Source organism: Pantherophis guttatus, chromosome 7 (genome assembly GCF_059756535.1).
Source record: "Pantherophis guttatus breed Tessera chromosome 7, ASM5975653v1, whole genome shotgun sequence".
Lineage (NCBI taxonomy): Eukaryota > Metazoa > Chordata > Lepidosauria > Squamata > Colubridae > Pantherophis > Pantherophis guttatus.
Genome location: NC_142069.1, coordinates 33,254,003 through 33,278,944, shown reverse-complemented (window position 1 = coordinate 33,278,944; position 24,942 = coordinate 33,254,003). Strand labels below are relative to the sequence as shown.

Here is a 24,942-nt window from a genome sequence, read left to right as displayed (position 1 = left end):
CTAACAATAGTGCAGCTTTCAAGTTAAATAAATCTAGAAATTCTATTTTAGTATTTTCCTCCTGATGGAAACAATATTTCTGAATACTTTCTCAATATTCAGCAAGAAAGCTTTTAAAATACCTGGTTAGCCATACAAAACAAGGAGACATCATGATTGACAAAATTGATCCACTGATACTTGTGGAACATGGTTATAGATTTCCTAATGACTTATTTAAAGTACCTATTTTTATCAAGTTGTTGGTGCTATAATTATCCATGCCTGGGAAACATATCTGAAGCAGTTATTCTGTTCTGTTTATAGCTTGGCTCTCTGAACCTGAGTATTTCTAAAATTAGTGGAAGGTTTGAGCCATGTGAGAAGAATATTTGTCTTCCTTGTGACATGTTTTCCATGCAACAAATATGTAGCTACTCTCAATAAGAGGGCTTGTATAATTATACACATGATTTAGTTACTTGTGCCAACTGCTTTTTGGCTTAGTTTTTACAGAAATGTGTTCTACCAACCTGAAAAATTTGAAAGAATAAATTGATCTTTTTCTCCTATTTCAATGATTCCAAACACAATATTTGAATTATTTTTTCCATAATAATCTCAGGACCTGAAAGATTGTAACATAGTGTGTCTTAAAAGATGTACTGCACCAGCCATGAATTTTGTAAATAACCCTTTCAATTCTCCTTTTTATAAATATCTGTTTTAAAGTATGTTAGGCTCTTTATCAGAAGACCTGGTGCCTGCTTACTTTCCATGTAAAACTGGAGTACAGAAAAGGGGAAGCTGCTGCCACAAAAAGCCTATGCCATTTCTGAATGTATATTCAGGTCCTTTCCAGTTTCAAAATACAGTTAAATTAACTGGGAAACAAATGCTTTCCTCTTAGTACATTTTATCATATCATGGGCCTGAAAACTCAAATGGTGAATAGCAAATATTTGCTCCAAAAACTCATGGGTTGAGTTTTCTAGAAGAGTGATTTTTCTTCAGTGGTTTTCCTGCTTCTATAATCCAGGAATTACTATCTCAATTTCACTTTTTCAAACAGGGTGTGGATTATTCTTTTGGCTGGAGACTTCATCTGAGAATCCATCTATAGTTAATTAGCAGATATTTGATCAGAAGTGATCAGTTTGAGTGTTCAAACTGAGAGTAGATGTTCCTGTCTTTAAATGTGGCAGGAGTTTCATGAGTGTTTTTCTTTTGTATGTGACATGTGTCTGTGCTGTATTAAATAAAGAGGAATGTACATACACATTGTGTGGTTGATATATGTTATTATAAACTCTTTTGCATATCTTAATTTGGTAATGTGCAAGATACCTAGAAAACAGACATGCTTATTTTTCAAAAATGTAATTAAATAATTCTACAGCAGAAATTAATATAATTTGTTTCTAAAATAACCAAAACAACAGAAAAAAAAATGAGCCACAGCCTATATGATGACTAATGAATTGACCATGGATATAGTGGAAAATAGGTAAGTGGGAACAAACAAATCTATGTCTTGTAGCTTCTAATGTTAGCCAAAAAGGTTTCTCACAGCACCTCTCAAGAAAAAAAGAACAGATTCTTTGCTAAGAGTGTAGGAATAGATAACTGGAAGAGGCAATATTTACTCTTAGACTGAGAGGCAGTATAACCAAAAACAGTGTTTAGAGATATCCTGTGTGAAGGATAAAACATAAATGACAGATTTTTAATAAACTTTTTTTTTTTAATTTGATTTATATGCCGCCCTTCTCCGGAGACTCAGGGCGGCTTACAATGCATTAAGCAATAGCCTTCATACTTTTGTATATTTTATACAAAGTCAGCTTATTGCCCCCACAAACTGGGTCCTCATTTCACCTACCTTAGAAAGGATGGAAGGCTGAGTCAACCTTGAGCCTTGGAGAGATTCGAACCAGCAATTGCAGGCAGCTGTGTTAATAACAGGGTGCGTAGACCACTGTACTATCAAGGCTCTTGACATTTCCCTATATATCTAATGTTTTATAGGATTCTCCTGTATTTAAGAAATCATCTGATGTATTCAATGCTGCTTGAGTTTATAAAGTAAGATACTGTAGTTATTAAATGTCAGGATCCGAGGGCATATTAAATAACTGAATAAAAGATTCTGGGGTCTTAAAATTTTTACCAATTTATATTATCAAAAATGTCCACAATGTTTTAAAATGAGTATTTATTTTGGAAGAGCCATAATTTTAAATACAGCCAATCTACCAATTGGTTCACACTCTTGTGACTCTCCATAGCTGTTAACCAAATAGGTAACCTATTTTTAACAGGAAGGATTTCATAATGCCATCTCTCTCTCATCTCCAGCCCACTCTAGAACAGGGGTCTCCAACCTTGGAAACTTTTAAGACTTGTGGACTTCAACTTCCAGAGTCTTAAAGTTGCCAAGGTTGGAAACTCCTCCTCTAGAGGCAACCCAAAGTTCTCTTTAGCTGCTCCACTGTTAAAGTGTTTCTCATCTTTTCCCAACTCCCTGTTGACCACTTGAGGCTTCTGTGATCATTCCCTCTCTTCTGCAATTGCAGAGACTGCACTCTGGCCATTTTGGCTTTGGCTGTAAGCAACACCATATATTTGGCTTTACAGAGACATCTGCTTGCCTATTGCTTTACTAGAAAGTACTAGTTAGGCAATGCATGGGCTCCATATTTCCATCGGGTACTAGTCTTCTGGAAGAAGAAAATATCTGGTCTTTAAACAAAAATTTAGCAGTCCCATAAAATAAAAAAATCTCAGAAAGTTACTGGCAGTTTGGTCAATTTAGCCTGATAGTAAGTAACATTCCAGCGCATTTTATTGCTGCTTGTATAGCAAATAAGTGCATTACAGATTTTCAGTTGCTTTAAAATATTTCACGCACAGACACCCAGTCAAGATAGTTTAGGATACAAGAATGTCACTCTTTAGCATGACTGGCATTCCTCTGGCAAAAATTTGCAGGCTGACCACTTTAGCATGACTTGGCATTCCTCTGGTCAGATTTGCATGCTGACCACTTGGACATTCTTCACTTATCAGTTAACTTCTTAACCAACTCGTGCAGAAGCTGTGAAACACTGAAAAGGTTCTTGCCTTAGCCTAGAAAATAATTTGATTATAAAGTGAAAATAATACAGTTGTTCTATTACTTTTTCCAGATATTTTTCAATACATTGCACTCTGGGAGCATCCTGCTTTCTGTTCATGTTGGTTGCTAAATGATTCACAGGTCAGTAAGATATAGGAGATCTGTCAGTTGTCTGCAAGCTCAATTCTGTTAGACCAATTTCTCAGATGGCATCTTCCAGACCAACATTCCCCTGGGAAAAAAAAAAAAAACCATCTGTAGGGATGAGAAAGAGGAATTTTGTCAGTTTGCTCTCATGCCACTTTACGTCATTCCCTGCCCCACCACTCTGTCAGGCAGATGATTTTTGAACAAGAAAATTTCAGTCCTTTGAAGGCCTAGCATTTGTGTGCCAAAACCTCTATGTTGATTTACACATTTCACTAAGAATTAAACTTTTGGTTTCAAATCTTGCGCATATATATTCAGGGTCTCCCAGTTCTGCTCTGCCATACATTATGAAGAGCAATTGGTGGTGTTTTTTCCAGCTGGAAATGCTGCATTAGAGGAGAAAGAAAGCTAGAGAAGGCACTAATCTTTCATTAAATTTATAAAGAACCATAACTAGTGTGCACTGTGACTGAAGGACAGTAATGCTTGGCTATAGGATATAGCATAATTTGTATCACTACCTTTTTGCAGTCTTAACTGGAAGAATGAATTTAAACTTCTGGCTCTTATTGTTTTTTTACTCTTACTATTTAATAATATGAATTATGGACCAATACATAAATTGGGGGGGGGGGAAATATCAGGAAGAGGAAAAATTGATTATAGTCATTTTCTCAATCTAACTCATCTCACAGGGTTATTATGGAGAAAATAGCTGGAATATTAGATATGTTCGCCTATTCAATTAAATATAAAAAGGTGGGATTAATAACTAATAATACATATAGAGTACGCCAAATGTTGAAAACCTGGACAGAAGATAGGCTACACCATGCCTAGGAAAGTGTTGGTGATACCTGAGAAATGTTCAAATGCAGCAAATATAAGGACATTTCTAAAATCCATTTATAAATGAAACAAAGAAATAAACATTCTATTACAATTCGTCCTCGAACATCTATTCCTACTTATATGCAAATCGGTACCTGAACAAAATTGACAAGTTAATGTTTTGCTCTAATATCCACTGTCAAAGTAATGCAGGTGGTTTGGTAGAAAGCTTTTGAATCCAGTTTCATATGGGTCTTACTCTTGCGGTGTACCGTGCACTGCATAAACATCTATGACTTGATTTCGGAAGTTTAAAGCATTGAGCGCTACTAGCCATGAATATCTAACATGATCGGAAGGGGTGGGACTAATATACGAAAGATTGTGATGTTAACTAGATGATTGGAAGAAGTTGGCTTGTGGTAGCCCCAGTGGCCTAATGGATAAGGCATTGGCCTCCTAAGCCAGGGATTGTGGGTTCGAGTCCCATCTGGGGTGGTTTGTGTGTTTTGATCTTATGTCCGTTTTTTTTTCCCCTCCTAGGAAATTGCTGATCCACAATAAAATCCTGCTTCAGAATGCAAAAGTACAAATCATAGCGGAGCCCAGACAGTAACTAATGCTGGGGCTCACTAAAAACAATGCTCTGTGAAGACTTCCTTCTTTTAATTAATAGAGCAAGAAAAATATTTTTAAAAAATACATTTTGGCTAATTGGAGCACTGAATATAATTAGCTCAGTATAAAATGTATTTCGTTGGCCGTTTTAAGGGAATAGTCTCCCTATTAAATGTCTATCAACAAGATAGTATATATTAATCTTTTGCTGAAATCTCGCTTTTAGGCATGTTAGGAACCACTTACGGCCCCCGCAGATTCAGCTAAAATACGACTTCCAGAGTAGCGGGTCGCGGAAAGCTCTTCTAATGGGCCGACACGAACCCTTTCAAGGACCAAATAAAGCAGGGAATTGCTTTGAAAGAAAAGGCTCAAAGCTTTGCTTGCCTTCCTGCTGCTTTCAAACGGGTCTGAAATCCGTCGATATATTCTAATTATTTCATGCTTTCCATTATATCATTATTCCTGACTAATGGATGAGATGAAGCTCCGATACCTGGACTGATAGCAACTATGTTACAATACATCAGGAACAGAAGATTATCGTGCCTGAGATGCTCGCGTCCCGCTCAAATATTGCGCTTCTAGAAGGATGCTCCGAAACTGAAGGTGAAAATAACACGATCAGGAAAGGCCCCGTTGGTCTCGTAAGCTGCCAGACCTTTTTGATTGGGCGTTGGGTGAAAGAGGGGCTCTCTGATTGGCTGGATATTACATTCCAATAGCGGAAGCAAAATGGCGTCTCTCGGGTCGCCTCTTCGCACTTTCCGTGGTTTATCGAAGGAGCTCCGTTATGCTTTAGGAGGGAGCGATGTCTCTTACCGAAACAAGGCAGCATATCGTTACTTGAAGGAAGCTTTCCGCTGCCATCGGGTATGTATATTCCGGTGCTGATACTCGAAATCTGCCCGAGCTTTGCGTTAATAACGGCTTGCTTCTTTTGTCTTGAAATATGGCGTTTTCCTCTAAGCCAGTGTTTCTCAACCTTGGTAGCTTGAAGATGGATGGACTTCAACTCCCAGAATCCCCCAGCCAGCAGCGCTGGCTGGGGGATTCTGGGAGTTGAAGTCCACCCATCTTCAAGCTTCCAAGGTTGAGAAACACTGCTCTAAGCTTTAGAAGTTCTGTTTTGGGGACTGGCGAAGCTGTGGTGATCCTAAAACTAGGCACCTGGGCTTTTATGCAAATGTTAACTAAAATGATAATTTTGTACTGATTCATGATACTGTTAAAGCTAAATTATTACAGCGTACGATAGCAAGTTTTTGTGAAGAGGTTTCAAGCCATTTCATGAAAAGACTTGCTATACGTTCTCTTCTGCTCCCCCGCCCCATTGTGTTCGATGTGAATTTCAAGATATTAAACGCATTGCATCGTTTGAACATAATGCAATACAGCGGCCTCTCCAAATATGGCAACTTTAAAGACTTGTGGACTTCAGCTTCCAGAATCCCCCACCCAGCCTGAAAGCTGCCTGGTTTGGAGACCCCTGCAATACAGAATGGCAGCTGTGGGCCATAGCAAATGGAATGAGGACTGTGCTGTAGGCAGAGGAGTTGCAATTATGGAGTTCTGACATGTGGAACGTTACACTGCAGGAGTGGAAAAAGCTGCTGAGAAAGGCTTATTTCAGGCAATTTGGAAGGGTTGTTTTTTTTAAACCTTACCTCCCATCTTGGTCACATGAAATTATAATGTCCCAAAGATGCTTTTTCAAGAGGCAGCTGTACTTTCTAGTTTTTCTTTGAAGTTGTCTTTGAAAAACGTCTTCAAAGAAAAACCAGAAAGTCCAGTTGCCTCTTGAAAAAGCACCTTCGGGACAACCATGACCTGGATGACTGAGAATCTCCATAGACATGAAATTATAATGCAGAGCACATGGGGAAAGTCTATGTACAAGGTAAGATTGTGTTATTCCTTAGGATAGGATTATATGAAAAAATGAATAAAAATGTAAGTGAACATTTTGGCAGCTTTACTGGACACACACATATTGCCTCAAGTTACTGTAAGCTAAAAATGTATTTTATCTGAATTGAAAATTAGACTCAAACAATACCGTTTCTTATGTCTTTTCTCTGACTCCAGGTAACCAGTGAAAAACTCTGCAAAGCCCAGCATGACTTACATTTTCAGGCTGCTACTTATCTCTGTCTTTTGCACAGTATCCGGGAACACTTAGTACTACATAAGGAATATCATTGCAAAGGAGAACGATCACTAGACGTAATGGCAGGACTTGTAGGATTTAAACTACCACAACAGCCTGGAGGAAAGGGATGGGAACCATAAATGTGATTTAACTATTTCATAAGAATTTTTGAGCTGTATTTTTTTTCAAAATGGTCTGTTTAAATAAAAATGTGTGTATGCCATACAGACATTTCTAGCTTGATATAGTGTCTATGTTTCATATACAATATAACCGTGATGGTGAACCTATGGCACGCGTGCCACAGGTGGCACGTGGAGCCATATTGGTGGGCACACGAGCGTTGCTCAAGCTCAGCTCCAGTGCACATACATGCGCTGGCCAGCTGATTTTTGGGCGTTCTGGTCCCACTGGAAGTCAGCAAACAGGCTGTTTCCGGCATCCAGAGGGCCTCCGGGGAGGTGAGGAAGTCCGTTTTTGCCCTCCCCAGGCTCCAAAAAAGCCTCTGGAACCTGGGGAGGGTGAAAAACGGGCCAACTGTGCCCACTGTGCCATCACATGCCAAAAGCATGGGGAACATGGTCGTGCGCGCATGCATGTGGGCGAGGCACATTGAATTATGAGTGTGGGCACACATGCACGCGACCCCCCTCCCATGCTCCCCCTGCTTTTGGCACGCGATGGCAAAAAGGTTAGCCATCACTGCAATATAATATATAGCACAGCACTTGTTCTGAATTCTTGGATTCCTTTAGCAAGATAATTTTCCAGGATTGGGACACTACACCACTCATTCAGTAACTGTTCAATCCGTTAAATTCAGCCATTAGAATGTCTCCACAATCATTTGATAGTGATTTGGGCACTCACTACCAGGCTCACAATTACAACATGCAGCATTCCAAAGTCACCATTTGCAACCTTATTTGCTGGCTTCTAACAAGCAAAGTCAATGGGAGAGCCAATGATTCACTTAACAATGGCAATTAGGTATGTTGGAATTGCTGTTGCTAAACTACATGATCATATGACATTGCACTTTACAAACCACAATGCTTAGCAACAGCAATTCCAGTCTCAACGGATGTTATTAACTGAGGTCTATATCTTAATAAGTGCAGTATTTTAACAACAAAAATCTTGCTATGAAATAGTATCACAGAAAAGATCAGAGAACCCTGAACATAGCACCAGGGTTCTCTGATTACCATCTGACTTGCCACATTTTTGTCACCTCAGCTGTATCACCATCTGATTTATTATTGACAATCATTTAGTGCCTTTGCAGATAGAGTATATACCACTTGTCATGCAAAACTAGCTTGAACCACTTAACTTACATTATCCACGGATTGTGGATAATTAATGTTTATGTATAATGAAAAGTACATTATGATTAAGAGAATTATCAAAGTCAATTTCATCATGAAATACCTAACCTAGAATTCAAAAGATTTTCTGCAAACCATTTTTATCACATTAATCAATGTAACTGTGTCTATGCAGTACAGGAAAATTTCTAGTATTTAATTTTTCTATGGAAGAAGAAAAGTTGCTCTTGCAATGATAGGCAACTTGGAATCCACTGAATATAGTCTTTCCAGTTCATTTTATACAGACACTAAACAAATTGTCACTAGTTGGATCATTTCAGAGCTATTTCCTTACCACACTCCTCAATGCCTTCAACAATAGCAAAGCTTCTAACATACTACCTTCAATTCAGGGAGATATTCAAAGATCTATCTGCCTTAAAAATAACCCATGTTAAACTATAGTAGTCATGTAGAACCTTTTTGGCACCGAGTGCTGAAAAGGGAGCACGCACGCTTTGCATGTCTGGGCTGCAACCCGGAAGAGGAGCTGCCAATAGAACATGCACACACCTGAAAATGAACTTGCGGTTTCTGGCGCATGCGTGCTGGCCAGATTGTCTTCTGGGTTTCTGGCGCACATGTGCTCGTGATGATCAGCTGGCCAGCGCGCATGCTCACGCAGGAAAATGGAAGACCACCTCTTCCAGTTTCCGGCACTGCAGCGCACAAAAAGGCCAGCTGATCGTTGCGCGCACATGCGCGCCAGAAACCCGGAAGAGGAAAGGGTGATGCCACGCATGCCAGGCGAAATGGCTCCGTGTGCCACAGGTTTGCCATCCTGGAACTATAGCATAGTCAAACACCAAGAACTGACCACAAGAAATATTTTGTGATAATTTATATTATGTCAAAACATTTTATAAAATTTGCCACATTTCAATTCCACAGGAGTTACTGGTTCCAGATTTTGGATGCTTTCTGTAAATTAGTCCAGTTGAGGTTCAAAAATTGTTGCCCTGTGATGAACTGTTAAAAAATACATATAGTTAAAGGGCAGTGTTTTAGTAGGATACGGACTGGACAACTCATGACTCCTTGGATCATCCTTTCAGTGATATTTTTTTATCATGCCTTCAACTATGACAGAGCTTTTAATGAACTGCTTTACTGGAAAAGTTGTGATACTTTTATACATGTATCTGCCTTGAAAAAAACATGTTGAACTATATAGCATATTGAAACAACAGCATAGGAAATGTTTTACGACATTTTGTATTATGTCATAACTTATGATTTTTTTTCATATAATGTTTTATAAAAACTATAAAATCTTAGTTCCATATGAGTCTTGGCACCTGGATTTTGGAAGTTAGCCCATTTCAGGTACCTTGGTTCAAAAAGTTGTCCTATGCTGCACTGTTTCACCCTATTACAGGTTAAAGGAATAAGAGTTTTAATAACATATAGATGGATTTGCAATGCCTTGATTTTCTCATGTTTTAAGGCTGCCTATCCAAACCAAGTTTGCATCGATTACTCTCACTCCAATCTCCCTATAATATAATCTTGGTAATTTTTATGTATCATCATGCAAAAGCTACCAGGTGTTGACTGCTAGCTAAAATCAATTGTATTTTAACGTAACTCCTTCCTATAACTTGTTCTTATGTCTTTTGTTACCCAGTTTTATAGCTACTTTATTTTTCTCACTTTCAAGATAGCTCAATAGGTTTTGATTTTGTTTATAATTCCTCACCTTTCAACTTTACAATCACAGTTTCAATCTGTGTCTTAATAAGTGAGACATGGTTTGATTTTTTTTATCATAGTTTTAAATCAGTTTGTTTTTATTTCATGCTGTCCAAATATCTAGATACAGTATTGACTATAATTGGACAAATTTGCAAATAAAAAATCCAGCTCTTAAGTTTTCTGAAAGCCTAATACATTATTTACTTCTTTATTAATGTAGATAACTTGTGATTATGGTGTGAGTTTAAATGATTCAGTATTCAATGTAATGCAAATTGTAAATGATATCAGGTCACATTTAATGCAACTCAGTTTCTCAGTCAATGTGAAACTAGCACATAAATAATTGAGGCTAACACAGGTACAATGCATTTAGACACTAATTTTGTGTATGCAAAACCGAGAAAAGGATGACTTAGTCCTTGGAAAATAGTTCTGTGGAAGTGAAATGCACTGTCACAGAAAGTGAAAATATCTTTTGAGCTGCAGAGCTCAAGAAGCAAAAAATTATGTTGACCCTAATCTCAACTGAAATATGCAAGTTAGGTGTGGATAAAACACTCTATCAGAATATCAGAATACATCTATCAGAATATGTATAAAGATTTAAAGAAAAACAGTAGTTCATTCTACTAAAATATTTTGAGACAATAAAAGATTTTTTTGTCAGTGTAAGCTTTTAGAAATTATATTTATAATTCTTAGTTTTTATTTTGCTTTCTATAATTGTTCTGTGACTTTGCTATACATACAATTGAATTCAATTCTTTTTATCCTTTACTATAACTAATATAAAATGAATGTTTAAATATTTTGCCTCTTCCATCAAGCTGGAATCAGTTACCATATTTTCCACAGAAATGTAACTTTGAATAATGTGAATAATCCCATTTTGTGGGATTCATTCATTAATTGAGATCTACTTGTAGTAATTAATTATAGGCAGTTCTGCTTCTCATTGCCTTTCATACTTCTTCTCTTCCCAGGACCATTGTGTGTGTCTGTGTGTCAGGACTACAGTTAGTCCTCGACTTTTATGACTACAATTAAGTCCAAAATTTCTGTTGCTAAATGAGACATTTGTTAAATGAGTTTTGTTCCATTTTACCTTTCTTGTCACAGTTGTTAAATGAATCACTGCAGTTATTAACTTAGTAACATGGCTGTTAAGTGAATATGGCTTCCCCATTGACTTTGTTTGTCAGGTCACAAAAGGTGATCACATGATCCTGGGACACTGCAATCATCATAAATATGAGTTAGTTGCCATGCATTTGAACTTTGATCATGTGACCACGTGGCTATTGCAACGGTCATGTGAAAAATGGTCATAAGTCCCTTTTTTCGGTGCTGTTATAACTTTGAACAGTCATTAAATGAACTGTTGTAAGTCGAGAACTATCTATATGTGCATCTGAAGTGGACTGTGACCTGTGAAAGCTTATTCAATAATCATACAATAAATCTATAGGTTTCTATGGAGAACACAAGATTTTGGAATACCACGGAATAACAAAATCCAATACCATGGATTTTGGAATAACATTTATCCCTGCTTCTGCTTATATTTTCTCTTTTGATAAATTTAGTAAATAGACCCACAAATAAAGTTATTTAGTATTACCAGAAGAATTTTTTTACTTCCGACATAAACAAATGAAAGGCTCGCGCTGCGTTGCGATCCAAATGAAAAGAACTACGTCACAAAAAGAGACCACACTGAGCCACCAATCAGCTCCTATGCGAATCTAAAGGAACAACGAACTCGTCAACCCAATCAGCAAAGGCAGAAAGGCCGACGTTCCTGCCTGATTCAGTTTCCAGGTTAGCCAATCAGAAGGAAACTAATAGTAAGTATAGGCGGGAGACAAGCGCACGCGCACGGATGTCCGTTACTTCCAGGCAGCGCGCGTACGCCACTGGAGGCAAGCGTGGAGAGGTCGGGCGCGCGGGGTAGTCGCGGTCGTGAGGTAACGCCGGGCGCGAGGCGGTTTCTGTTCCTTTTCGACAAGAACGGAAGGTGCACGCGCCATTGTAACTACCCCGAGCTCAGCGAGAGAGAGAAAAAAAAAAAGAATCCTGCTTCCGCCTTAGGCGGCCTCTGAGAGAAACGACCGCAGCGTCAGGTTCGATTATCTTCTAGGCCGCTGTGGGCGGGGTTTATACGGATTTGGCCGGCCCACTCGGGCCCCGCGCATTTTCAGGATGTCGGCACAGGCTCAGATGCGCGCGATGCTGGACCAACTCATGGGCACCTCCCGTGACGGTAAGAAGTGCTGCTTACTAGTCAAGCTGGGGAAACCTCCCTGAGGGATATTGACGGAAAAACAGAAAGGCCCCGAGTGGTGATTGGCAGGGCTTGTGTCTCGATTTTCTTTTCCTCTCTCCATTAGGGACGGGCCTCAGACAAGGGTGAGGGACTAGAGGCCGGGTTTCGGCACTAAGATAACGGGAAGGTTTGGGTGTACGATTCGTTTCAGGAAACGGGAGAAAGAGTTGTGTATTCGGTAACGGAAAGATTAATATATTTGTTTCCAGGGCATTAGGAGTGTGACAAGGGTAAGCTCATACTATTCTTGCAAAAGGATCTAGTCTTCATTAGCACAGAAATGTGAAATTGTGCCCTTTCTATTGTTCGTCAGCAGACTTGCCTGATTAGAAGAAAGGAAAAAGGCGCTCAGCTTGTTGCTACTACTGCACACATATTTTGATACTGGAAATCTGACCCAAACCATCATTTCAAGTTAATTCCTATCCCTGATATTAAAATATTTCTGGTGGCTTATTTTAAGCAGTGTGATTTTGTGTGTGTGTGTGTCACACATACACATTCATTTCTTGACAAATGAATTATTTTTACTTTGTTTACTGAGTTTACTTTGACAAACAGGTATGTGTTGTGATGAGCCATTTATTTCTGAGTGGTATTTAAAGCAGTTTCTGCAATAAATATTTTAGTCCCTTTGTGAACACATTATGAAGCAGTGTAGTGAAAAAAGGGGAAATGTTGCATAAAATGTATGTATAGAAAATAAGCTTAAAATTTGTTCTGTCTATAGACTAATCTTAAGAAATTTCTCACATATGAATCTGCTTACACAGATTAATGAGTTTTTCCCTTGGGAAATACAGTAATAAACCATTCTTTTTGAATGCATGGTAGATTGTTTTTCTGTTTTGATTTACTATTACATTATGATCATTTTATCTGTGTGATTGCACACTAACACAGATAAAATGATCATAACTTTTGACGTAAGTAAAATACAGTGATCTCCAGCATTGTGTTTTGCTTAGAAGTGTTTTTTAAAATCATTCATAGAAGGGTGCAGTTGGCAAAATAGGAATCTGATTCATTCCCAAGAAAGATATTTTGTAAAAGAGAGACAGATGACAGAAGACTTTTAAAGCTGTGAAATCAAGAGCCATCATGCCATTGACTGAAAGAAGAGGGAAGATGAGAGCTAGGATTCAGACCTTGGAACTTTACATATTCAGAAAGATAGGACTTCTAGATGGTAATAGATGGAGAATTTCTAGTATGCATAGCTTCCTATTTATATCCTTTTGGAATGTGGAATAATTAATTTATCAGGTAGGAAATCACCTCTGCTTTTTATTCTTACTGGTTTGGAGCATCTCCTGTATATTAAACAACTGCTACAAATTTTCTTGTACTCCCATTAACTGGATCAGGGTGCCAATGCCACACACATAATGAACCATGTAGCCTAACATATGTGATAGAAATTGCCCAAGCAGATGGTTCAAGGTTTGTAACTGCTGCCCTTCCAACACTGAACAGTCACTTTGCTGTCTGATAGGTTTCATGGGAATCTGGGCAACTTTACTACTTGTATTTAGTGTGAGCTGTACATCTCTAAGACCTGGCAATTTTCTCTTGGCCATTCTTGTATACAATCTATAAGAGTGATGACCAGAGGAGATGCAAAATCAGGACCCTCTCTTCTAATACAGAACAACCCAAGATTGTAGAACTTGCAACTAGTGCAGCTGGACACCATCAAAAATCTATCTGCCCAATAAAACTGCTGATACTTTGAGTTCTATGGTTAAATTGTGGAAATTCTGATCATACATGAGTGTTCCATTAAGATGGCAACTTCCAAAGTATCAACCCTGTGTTATATTTAAGGTGAAGGGGTATGTTTTGGGAACGTATGACTCTAAACATTTTTTTTGGTAATTTTGTTCCAATCTACAAGGGCTCAGAGGAACTCAATAATGTATCATCATTAAATGTCTCCTTTTGCACTTTTTTTCTTAAAATAGGCCATTTCACTCCATGTATCTGCCTCCACTTCTCTCCCAATACAGTTTGCTTATTCAATAGTAATTGATTCACATGATACTCTTTGTTTTTGAAAGGCTGTATTTCATTTTTGAATATATAGCTTTCCTTGCCCTGTTTTCATCATCCACAGTTGGAGAAACAGGATACATGCCATCTCAGAATAGTATCTTCATTGGTATATGAACTCTCAGCAATTATTTGCTATTTTACCTATGATTGAATTAACTATTAATTATTTTGTACATGGTAATTTAAGCCCATATGTGGTTATTTCCTACACTTGCTACTAATGTATCCCATCCCTTCCTCCTCCCAAATGCCCTCCTTTTTCTCCAAGAAATATAAACTGTTCAGAGCCTCCTGAAGAATCAGTTGAGTTGTCCAAGGCTTCTACAAATGTCCTCCTAACTGTCATTGCCAGGAAGGTCTCCCAATCAGCTAGAAATCAAATCAGGCTTTCTGTCATTTTTTTTTCTATATATGATAATCATCTGACAATTTAAAGCTGGATGCTAGATTTTACTGAAACATTTCTAGTATTTTTACTTTTCCATTCAGTAGCCCTTTGTTTACAACTTACATGCACTGAACACACTTCTCTCTATCCTATAGACGAGTAGAAGAAAGACTTCCAGATAGAATGTACTTTGCATTTCACAGAAGGATATTGTGAAATATTTGTTGGAAGAAATATCAATATAAGATAAGTTTTTTCCCCTTTCTTTCTCCTTTGATAATTCCATTTGCAGTGTTTCATAAATCAAACCTCCTGACCACCCATTCTGGCTCTGGCATCTGTTAGCAGTTCTGTTTCTGAGATGGAAATGGCTTGCTTGAAAAGAGGGTAGGTTTAGCAGTCCATTTAGCTTTCCACTGTGTGTTGATGTTAAAGTTGTTAGACAGCTGTTGAGCAAGTGCCAGAGAGGGCTTCCTGGATTTAAGCCTGCCAATTGATAGATGAGGAAGATAAGCGTGCACAGGAAGAAGTGGGTTTCTCAAAAATTTGTTGTACTCCTTCACTAAGGCTTCGTACCTTCGTAGACCTGGCGGTGCAATGTGGCTCAAGACGGGGAGCCAGCAAATTTATTTATTTATTTATTTATTTATTTATTTATTTATTATTGAATTTCTATACCGCCCTTCTCCCTGAGGACTAAGGGCGGTGTACAGCCAAAATTAAAAAAACATGCAGGACAAATATTAAAAAACAATTAAAAGATATATAAATTTGGCCCAATTAAAACTCATTACCAATTAAAACATTTAAAACATTTAAAAACAATTAAAAATTTCATCTTAAGCCAGCCCGGCTTGCTTGAAAAAATGGGTTTTAAGGGCACGACGGAAGGCACTGAGGTCCTGGATTCTCCTTATCTCTGGGGGGAGCTGATTCCAGAGGGTAGGTGCCCCCACAGAGGAGGCCCTCCCCCTGGGGGTCACCAGCCTACACTGTCTGGCTGATGGCACCCTGAGGAGGCCCTCTCTGTGGGAGCGCACGGGTCGATGGGAGGTCGTCGGTAGCAGCAGGCGGTCTCGAAGATAGCTAGGCCCTATGCCATGGAGCGCTTTGAAGGTGATAACCAACACCTTGAAGCGCACCCGGAAGATCACCGGGAGCCAGTGCAGCTCGCGCAGGAGCGGTGTTACATGGGAGCGCCATGCTGCTCCCGTCACTACCCACGCTGCTGCGTTCTGGACCAGCTGGAGCCTCCGGGTGCTCCTCAAGGGGAGCCCCATGTAGAGAGCATTGCAGTAGTCAAGGCGAGAGGTGACAAGGGCGTGAGTGACTGTGCACAGGGAATCCCGATCAAGAAAGGGCCGCAACTGGCGAATCAGGCGAACCTGACAAAAGGTCCTCCTGGTTACAGCCGTCAGATGTTCCTCCAAGGACAGCTGCATATCCAGGAGGACTCCCAGATTGCGAGCCCTCTCTGTGGGATAGGAATAGATTTTATGCAACCACTTACAATCCTCATTGTATCATTTAGTTTAGCATCGATTTTGCCAGTGTGGCAGCTATTAAGCCAAATAGGGGCGCAGTATTCAGCTGTGGAATAGACTAACCCTAGTGCTGATATTCTGAGAGTAGAGGCTGAGGCTCCCCATCTTGATCCTCTTAGTTTCTGGAGTAAGTTGTTCCTGGTATTGATTTTAGCAGACATGTTCTCTAGGTGTTCTTGTAGGAGAGAGTCTGATCCAAAGTTACTCTGAGGTATTTGGGGTGAGGATCAAAAGGGAGTAAATTGTTATTCAGATAGGCCTTTGGGGTGGCATTGGCGAGGTTGTTGTTGAGATGGAAACAGGTGGACGCTGTTTTGCTGACACTGGATATGAGTCTCCAGTCAGCAAAGAATTTTTCCAGGGACTTCAGATCCTCAAGAGAGGAGGCAGTCCAAAACTTCCAAGTTTTTATCTTGCGCTGCTAGGCCCAGGTTATCTGTATATCCAAATTTACATCCCCTTGTAGCTGGCATATCTGAGATACAAAGATTGAACAGTGTAGGTGCCTGTACAGAACCTTGTAGAAGGCAATTGTTGAGTCTTCTTAAATTGCTAACATTGTCCCCCATAATGATCTGAAAGGATCTATCACTGAGGGAAATGGTTTAAGGATTGAAGATGGCAAGACAGGAATCTCTGATTTGCACATCAGAAAAAGCAGTTTTAAAAATCATTGTCAGGAATCTTCAGGGCACTGAAATGAGTAAGCTATATGACTATTGAATTAAAAGGCAGGAGGAAGTGAGCTAGTATTCAAATCTTGGAATTAGCTTTAAAAGTGTAGGATTTCTAGGTAGATGATAAATATCTTCTATATATGGTTTTCTAATTCTGTGCAAGAATTCTACTTATATAACTTAGTTAAGTATGTTTGAATACATAGAATGAGGAAGTCATCATGTGAGAATTAGTTCAAGTGTAAGAGTTTTTTATGATTTAGACCGATGATTCTCAACCTTTTCTTCACCACGGGCCCCCTTTAAATACCTTTGGTGGCCACAGCCCATGGCCATGGACCCCCAAAACTTAACTCAAGATTTAAATCATAACATTTCTTCACGGACCCCCCCCCCCCAGTGCTCCGCAGACCACAGACTGGAAGCTACAGTACTGATTTAGACCAACATAAAACAACTCTTTAAAATGAAATAGGAGGTTCTGGGAGTCCTTTATTATTGAGTCAGCATTTGAGTAGTTTCAAAGTTCATGTCAAATGAACTTTTTTGGTTTTTACAAAATGTTTTCCTAGTATACAGTACAGTTCTAAGTACACAATTTAACAGATGACTATTGAAATGTTTAAGAGCCTATATGCACTCTTACTCATTTTATCTTATCTATGTTTATGACAGTACACTGTGTGCACAATTATTAGGCAAGTCATATTTTGGAGGATTAATTTTATTATTGAACAACTACAGTGCTCTCAGTCAATCCAAAATGTTAATAAACCTCAAGCCTGAATATTTAAGGAAGTAAAAGTGAGGTTTTGGATTTCTTAGATGAATATGTGCGCACAATTATTGGGCAACTAATAGTGTGCAGAATTATTATGAAACTAAATGAAAAATGAAAATTTGCGCATTTCACTCATTTGCATCTGGTAAAGCGAGAATAATAAACAACTCAAAATGTACAAATAAACATTTCTGACATTTCAAAAAAAAAAAATCAGTGACCAATATACCCACCCTTCTTTTCAGTAACAGTTATAAGCCTTCCATTCATGGAGTCTTGTCAGTTTCTTGATCTGTTGATGATCAATTTTTTGTGCAGCAGCAACCATAGCCTCCCAGACACTGTTCAGAGAGGTTTACTGTTTTCCTTCACCATAAATCTCCTGTTTCAGATTAAGGTTTGGGAGTTGATTTTGAGTCCATCTTCAACCCGAAAAGGTCCAACTAGCTTATCTTTAATAATACCAGCCCATAACAGTACCGCACCTCCACCTTGCTGGTGTCTTGAGTCGAAGTGGAGCTCTGTGTCTGTTACTGATCCAGCCACGGGCCCATCCAACTGGTCCATCAAGAATCACTCTCATCTCATCAGTCCATAAAACCTTTGAAAAATCTGTCTTCGGATATTTCTTGGTCCAGTCTTGCCATTTTAACTTACGTATCTTATTCAGTGATGGTCAGGATTCAGCCTTCCTTACCTTGGCCATGTCTCTGAGCACTGAACATCTTGTACTTCTGGGCACTCTAGGTAGGTTGCAGTTCTGGAATATGACAGCACTGGAGGATAATGGGTTCTTGCTAGCTTCATGTTTGATTCTTCTCAAATCTTTGGCAATTAATGTGCATCTTTTCTTCTCAACACGTTTCTTGCAACCCTGTTGTCTATTTGCAATAAAACATTTGATGGTTGTGTGATCACGCCCCAAAATCTTAGCAATTTCAAGAGTGCTGCATCCCTCTGAAAGACTACTATTTTTGACTTTTCAGTCAGTTAAATCTCTTTTTTGGCCCATTTTGTCTGAGGAAAAGAACCTGACGAATAATTATGCACACCTTGATATAGGGTGTTGATCTCCTTAGGCCACACCCTCTCTCAATACACCAGCTGATATGCTTATATCTACTAAGCTGGGTGTCGGCAACTCACGGCTCCACAGCCACATGTGGTTCTTTGACCCCTTTCCTGCGGCTCCCTGCCGACCCAATCGCACAACCTGCTCTCCGGTTGAGACACTGGCCCGACCTGGTCGTGCAACCTGCTCTCCTCCACGAAATGGCATGAGCCTCTCTGCAGAGCCGGGCAGCTAAACTGCCCCTGTGTTTTCTCTGCACTGCCCTCAACAGGCTGCTTTTTGTGATTCTGCGTAATTCGCGGACAGCTCAGCACCAGCCACGGTCCCCTTCATGTCAGCTCAGGAAGTAGGGAATGCAGGGAGGGAAGATCTCCGACAGTGTAACACGGCGAGCTACTCACCTGAGTGCGCAGTGGCAGCAACGGGAGGAGGAGCTACCGCCAAACCAGGAGGGTATCCCGCTTGTGCATGGGTGCATGCGCGAGAGAGAAAAGGGGAGAAAGACAGAGATGAGAAAATGATGGAGGGAGAGAATGAGAGAGGGTAAAGAGAGAAACAGAGAGAAGGGGAAGAGTGGGAGAAAGAAATGAGAGAGCTGAAGGGAGAATGAAAGAAAGGGAAACAAATGAGAGAGAAGGAAACAGAAAGAAGAAGGGAGAGGAAAAATAGAAAAATAGAAATGAGAGGGAGAGAAAGAAAGAAAAGAGACAGAGAAAGGGGGAGAGAAATGAGAATGATGGAGGGAGAGAATGAGAGGAAAAAGAAAATTGAGGGAGGGGAAGAGAAATGAGAGAGCTGGAGGGAGAGAATGAATGCGGAAAAAGGGAAACAAAAGAAGGGGAAAAGAAAGAATGAAAACAAATGAGATGGAGAGAAAGAAATGAGAGCGAGAAAAGAAAAAGAAAGAAATGAGAAAATGATAGAGGGAGAGAATGAGAGAGGAAAAAGGGAAATGAGGGAGAAAGAAAGAGGGAGAGAAAGAGAAGGAACAGAGGGAAATAAATGAGAGAGAAGGGGGAGAGAAAGAAAGAAGGGAGAGGGAGGGAGAGGAAAAACAGAGAAAAACAGAAATGGGAGAGAGAGAGAGAGATATCAACTTGTTTCCTACAGAAAACACTAGGAGCCACAAAACATGGGTAAGCGTGGCTGGGAGATCATTAGCAGAATCATATTTTCAGAACAGTCAGAAAATAATCTTTCAAAAACAAAGAAAAAGATTTAAAAGGAGTAAACATACCTGTAGACGTATATTTCCACATATGCAGTTCTAAAGACTAATACAAACATTTATGATTCAATGTTCCTATCCATAATGATTTGTTTAAATGAAGGTAATTGGTAGAATACACATTATTTAAAAAAAACACTAGAAAAGGAAGATTAGATATTCCTTCATTGTAGAGTTTTTAAAACATGCTTTCGTTTGTATTTATTTTTAAGCATAGCAATTTCCCAGACTTTCAAGCAATAGTAAATGAAGTGAAATATGTATTTTATCTTTTTATTTTTATCCTTGATTAAAGAAAAGAGAAATTATTTTGTGTTGAAAGGACTGGTTTTTAAATGCAGTATTGGTATTGGTATGATCAATTACCAAGAGCACTTTTGAGTGATTATTTATTTAATAATATTTAGTTTAGCATAGTTTTGTAATAAAAATATTCAAAGTGGCTAAACAAGTTTTAATATCTGAATAAGTAAATGCCAAGTGTAATCTTCCCACTACACACATAGTCTGATTCTATCTACTTGTTATTCTGTGCACAGTGTTGCATGCACAATTATGCTAACAGAAAAATGTTCTTGTTCATCAGATATAAAAAGTTATCATGTGTGTAATTGGTTATTTATTTTTAAACAATTGATGCTTTCTGTAATATTTTATGTCCTACTGTTTTGAAACATAGCTTCTGCTGAAGTAGGAATTTGAGGGATTTGTATAATTGGTTATGCAAGTAATCATTTAAGTGTAGTTCCAACAAGAATTAAAGGCTATTTGATTCACACACACACACACACACACACACACACACGGGGAAGGAGTCATGTTTCCTTTATCCATGGTAGGGTAGCAGTAATCTGGACAGCTATCAGGGAGCTCTGTTGGCTCAACAGACTAAAGCACTCTTATTAACATCCACTTACATCTGCTGCCTGCAATTACTGCAAGTTCAAATCTCACCAGGCTCAAGGTTGACTCAGCCTTCCATCCTTTCTAAGGTAGGTAAAATGAGGACAGATTCTGCGGGCAATAAGCTGATTTTGTATAAATATACAAAAGTATGAAGGCTATTGCTTAACGCATTGTAAACCGCCCTGAGTCTCCGGAGAAGGGCGGCATATAGTAAGTAAGTAAGTAAGCTTTTTATTGCGGTCAGAGACCAAATTAAAATACACATAGGAGGGGAGTATATTTTACAAATATAGATAGATCATGTGACAGTACACCATCTACTGCCTCAGATAATGGGGTTTTCCTGTTTTTCACAGATACAATCCGTACTGTCAATACTAGTGATCTTCTGCCGTAGGGGTTACCCGTCTCTTCCCTCGTTTTTTTTCAGCCACGACTGCAGCAAAATTTTTTGCCACCTTTGGAGTTATATTGGGGTCTGTGTCCTGGAGTAGGAAATAAAGGCTGAACAGATCAGGTGAACCAGGGAATCTGGGAAATAGGAGAAATTAATCTTGATCTTATGTCTCGGTAGTGGGGACATACGAATGTAATGTGGAACAGAGATTTCGGGGATCGGCCATCACATGTACAATAGATAGATTTTACTCCCCCCGAAAGCCTACTGTCGAGGACATTCGAGGGGATCACATTAAATCGTACCTTCATAAATGCGAGCCTATGTTTGATAGAGTGTAACGCGGAGAGATAAGGCGGAGGGTGAGGCAAGGGAACAATACCAAGGGAAAACGGTGAGCATGTTCCCGATCCATTTGCCAGATTTAATTGTCTATCAATGTCGTCCAGCCGTTGAAAAATCAACAATTTGGCAGCATCAGGGCCTAAAATGAAAGCTTCAATGGGGGAAATCCCGATCTTCAAAAGTTTTGTATGGATATTATGGGCCAAGGGCGGCATATAAATCAAATTTATATATATATATATATATATAATTCTTTAGATTATTGCTGCTCCACAAACAGAGAAGCCTCAATCAATAATTATTGAAAGAGTTACGTGTTGATCTGCATGTGGTCTTTGTGGACATGCTTCTTACACTATCTGTAATAGGGGTAGCAGATTAAAATATTACAGTGTAATTACATGTAGATTGATTCATGTTGATGCATTCTGATGTGTTATTTTTTTGCATCATTGTAACAAACTTGTTTTCGTGATAAGATACAATCAGGATCTGTATAAGCTAAAGAAGATTTCAGTAATAGTACAGTAGGAATATCAGTAATGTTACTGGGGTACTGTATTTTTCGCACTAATAAGATGCACCAGACTATAAGACGCACATTAGCTTTAGAGGAGGAAAACAAGGGGGGGAAATCTGCCTTTGCCTCCCAGCATCCATCCAGTATTCATCTGGCTAGCGTCCTTGCAGCAAACAGCCTGGTCAGCTTCAGCACGTTATCGCAGCCCCAGCACCTGGTTCAGTCCACCACCGATCAACTGAGCTGAGCTGCTGCGCCTACCGGGGAACACTGGAGCCTTTGCTGCCAAGCAGCTGATCGGTGGTTGGTTCAGCCTCCTGGAATACCACCAATCAGCTGTTCTAGGTGGCGGTGATCCCCGCCTCCTAGAACAGCTGATCGGCAGTATTCTGAGATGCCAATCCAACCGCCAATCAGCTGCTCAGCAGCAGGGTGGATTTGATTTAAATCGAGTCGATTTAAATCATGATTTAAATCACTAGTAAAAATCAGCTCGATTTAAATCATAATTTTTAAAGAGCAACTGTCATCTCTGCTACTCCTTTGACCCGCTGTTGACTTACCGATAGTCCCAGTGTTGCAGAATATACAGCCTTGTGCTACATAACTAAGCTCCATTTTATGCTGAATAAACTAAATTATTTATGTATCTTAAATAGAAAACTATCTTACGATAGATTTTTACCCCAAAAGTTTTTTATTAAAATAAATTCAATAAAAATCAAAAAAATCTGATTTAAATAAAAAAATTCGATTTAAATCAAAAAAATCCATTTTTTTTATTTTTTTTAAAAAATCATTGATTTTTATCCACCCTGCTCAGCAGTGAAGGCTCCAGCGTTCCACAGCGGCTGCGAACAGCGGCAGCAGTGGAAGGCGCATCAACCCCTCCCCCCGCCACAATATTCACTCTATAAGACGCACAGCATTTCCACCCACTTTTTGGGGGGGGGTGCGTATTATAGTGCGAAAAATACGGTAATTATACCAGTAGTAAGTGAGATGGGAAGAAAATAATAGTTTATATGGGACTGATTATCAAAATGAAATATGTATTCAAATAATTGAATGCTTACAACAATAGAATGTTACCTGAAAAAATATGCACAATTTTATTCTATTTCTCTAGAAGAATATGTAGTTACATGTATGTATTGTGGTCAGATTTAATATTTACTTATATGTATTGGTAATAAACATGAAATTTGATTAGTATTTCCAGATTCCTCTAAATTATCGTTTGGTGGCGAACATATGCTTTAGGCAGCTAATTGTTATCATGAAATTATGTTGCAAATTAAAAGGTAATATAGGAATTGACTTCATAGGATTTTTTTAAAAATAAGATGCAACTAGTATATAATTGCTTCCGTATTTATGAAGTAGCGAAATATGGTTTGGGCCAGACATACTTTTTAAAGGAACCTACTGTTTCTAAAGAACACTAAACTTGTTTGTATACATTCATTGTAACAATTGTAAGAATACCCTGATCACATAGAATATACAACAGTAAAAAGAAAATGCTACTTCCCACTTTTCTTTCAGTTACCATTGCTATTCAATGTTGACGAACAATCTGTATTTCAAAATTTGCGTTTTAAAATGTTTAAAAATTGATAATCCATGCAAGTATATTTTGAGATAAGTTTTATCTGGAAACGAATGGGTTTTTAAAATGAAAAGCGTTTTAAGCAAGGCTGGAAATATATTTGAAATTCTAGGTACTGGGATAACATTTTTAAGCAAATTCCTAGGTGCTTAAAGCGGAAGATAAACAGAACATAGGGGCCTAGTAATCAAAATATTTTTCCAGCTATAATTTAGGTAACTTTTCCTAACAAAATCTCCCTTGAATACAAACATTGTTGCTATCAAGCACAAATATTTCAGGTTTCCTATTACTCTTTACCTTCACAATGTATTTCTAGACACTGTAATTAAAATGCTGGCAGAGTTTATTATATACAAACTGAACAATATAGCCCCTTGTTTTATTTATAAAGGTTCAATGTATCTATGCCTGCCTACTTCATTCTGCAAGGGAGTGTCAGAAAGGCCCCGCATTCGCCGAGCCGTGAGTTATTGCTAACTTTTCAGATGTGTTAATGTGGAACCAACAATTTGTGTCTTTAAAAAGAGAGGAAAACTGGTGGGAAAATATCCCAGTTCCTCATTTTCTGCAGTAGTAGGTGTGGATTTTAAAGACAATTCTAAATTTTCATTAGTATAAAATTACTAAATCTAAAAACCCAGCTTCTGAAAACCTATTGTTGAACTACTCTGAAGCTTGAATTGCTTATTTGACTAATCTTCATAAACATTGATATCAGAAACAAATACTTGAGCAGAGTACAGCCCATCTGAAAATGTTACATCATAGTTCTTTTTTAGGGCAAATAGTCGTTCTGGAATTGCATAATAGGCTGGTGTAGAATTGTTGCATAGGCTTAAATTCTTCCAAGTTTATGAGAATAGGGTAGTGGCTACATTTTTTTATTTTAAACCTTTTTCCTTTTTGAAATGAATAATGTTGGGATAAAGTTTCAAAACTCTTTTTTCCCAGCAGTGATATTCTGCTTCAGTAATTCACCAGTAGGTTTTCATTTTATATAATCATAATTTAAAATCCATTTTTAAAAACCCTGGAAATACAAGGATTCTATCTGGTTCTGCATCTTTAGACTGAAAATACATTTTATGGAATTATCTTTTTCAAATCTGAGACCGAGTATTGTCCATTGTCTTAGGGTGGGTATCAGCAACGTGCAGCTCCCGAGCCGC

At 38.6% G+C, this 24,942-nt stretch overlaps 1 protein-coding gene, 1 long non-coding RNA gene and 1 other non-coding gene across 7 annotated transcripts in view; 2 read left to right on the top strand and 1 right to left on the bottom strand.

Annotated features, from left to right (window-relative positions):
- Positions 1–2,806: 2,806 nt before the first annotated feature.
- LOC117655598 (uncharacterized) lies at positions 2,807–5,362 on the bottom strand. Its single transcript, XR_004588729.3, has 2 exons — positions 5,193–5,362; positions 2,807–3,352 (listed from the first exon to the last, which is right to left on the bottom strand). It is a non-coding gene; the product is annotated as an uncharacterized LOC117655598 (long non-coding RNA).
- On the top strand, positions 4,504–4,576 carry TRNAR-CCU (transfer RNA arginine (anticodon CCU)). Its single transcript has one exon. It is a non-coding gene; the product is annotated as a tRNA-Arg (tRNA).
- A 26-nt stretch (positions 5,363–5,388) lies between the features above and the next one.
- Positions 5,389–24,942, top strand: part of LOC117655596 (putative RNA-binding protein Luc7-like 2) — a 50,086-nt gene continuing 30,532 nt past the window's right edge. For 2 of the 5 annotated variants that reach the window (XM_034403177.3, XM_087873144.1), the window contains exon 1: positions 11,904–12,182. In XM_034403177.3, the coding sequence (XP_034259068.1) occupies positions 12,122–12,182 (61 nt within the window). In that variant the 5' untranslated portion in view covers positions 11,904–12,121. Of the gene's footprint in view, positions 5,570–6,784; positions 6,904–11,903; positions 12,183–24,164; positions 24,236–24,942 lie in introns of those variants that run through there. The other 3 variants (XM_060694598.2, XM_034403179.3, XM_087873145.1) reach the window with 3 other exon arrangements.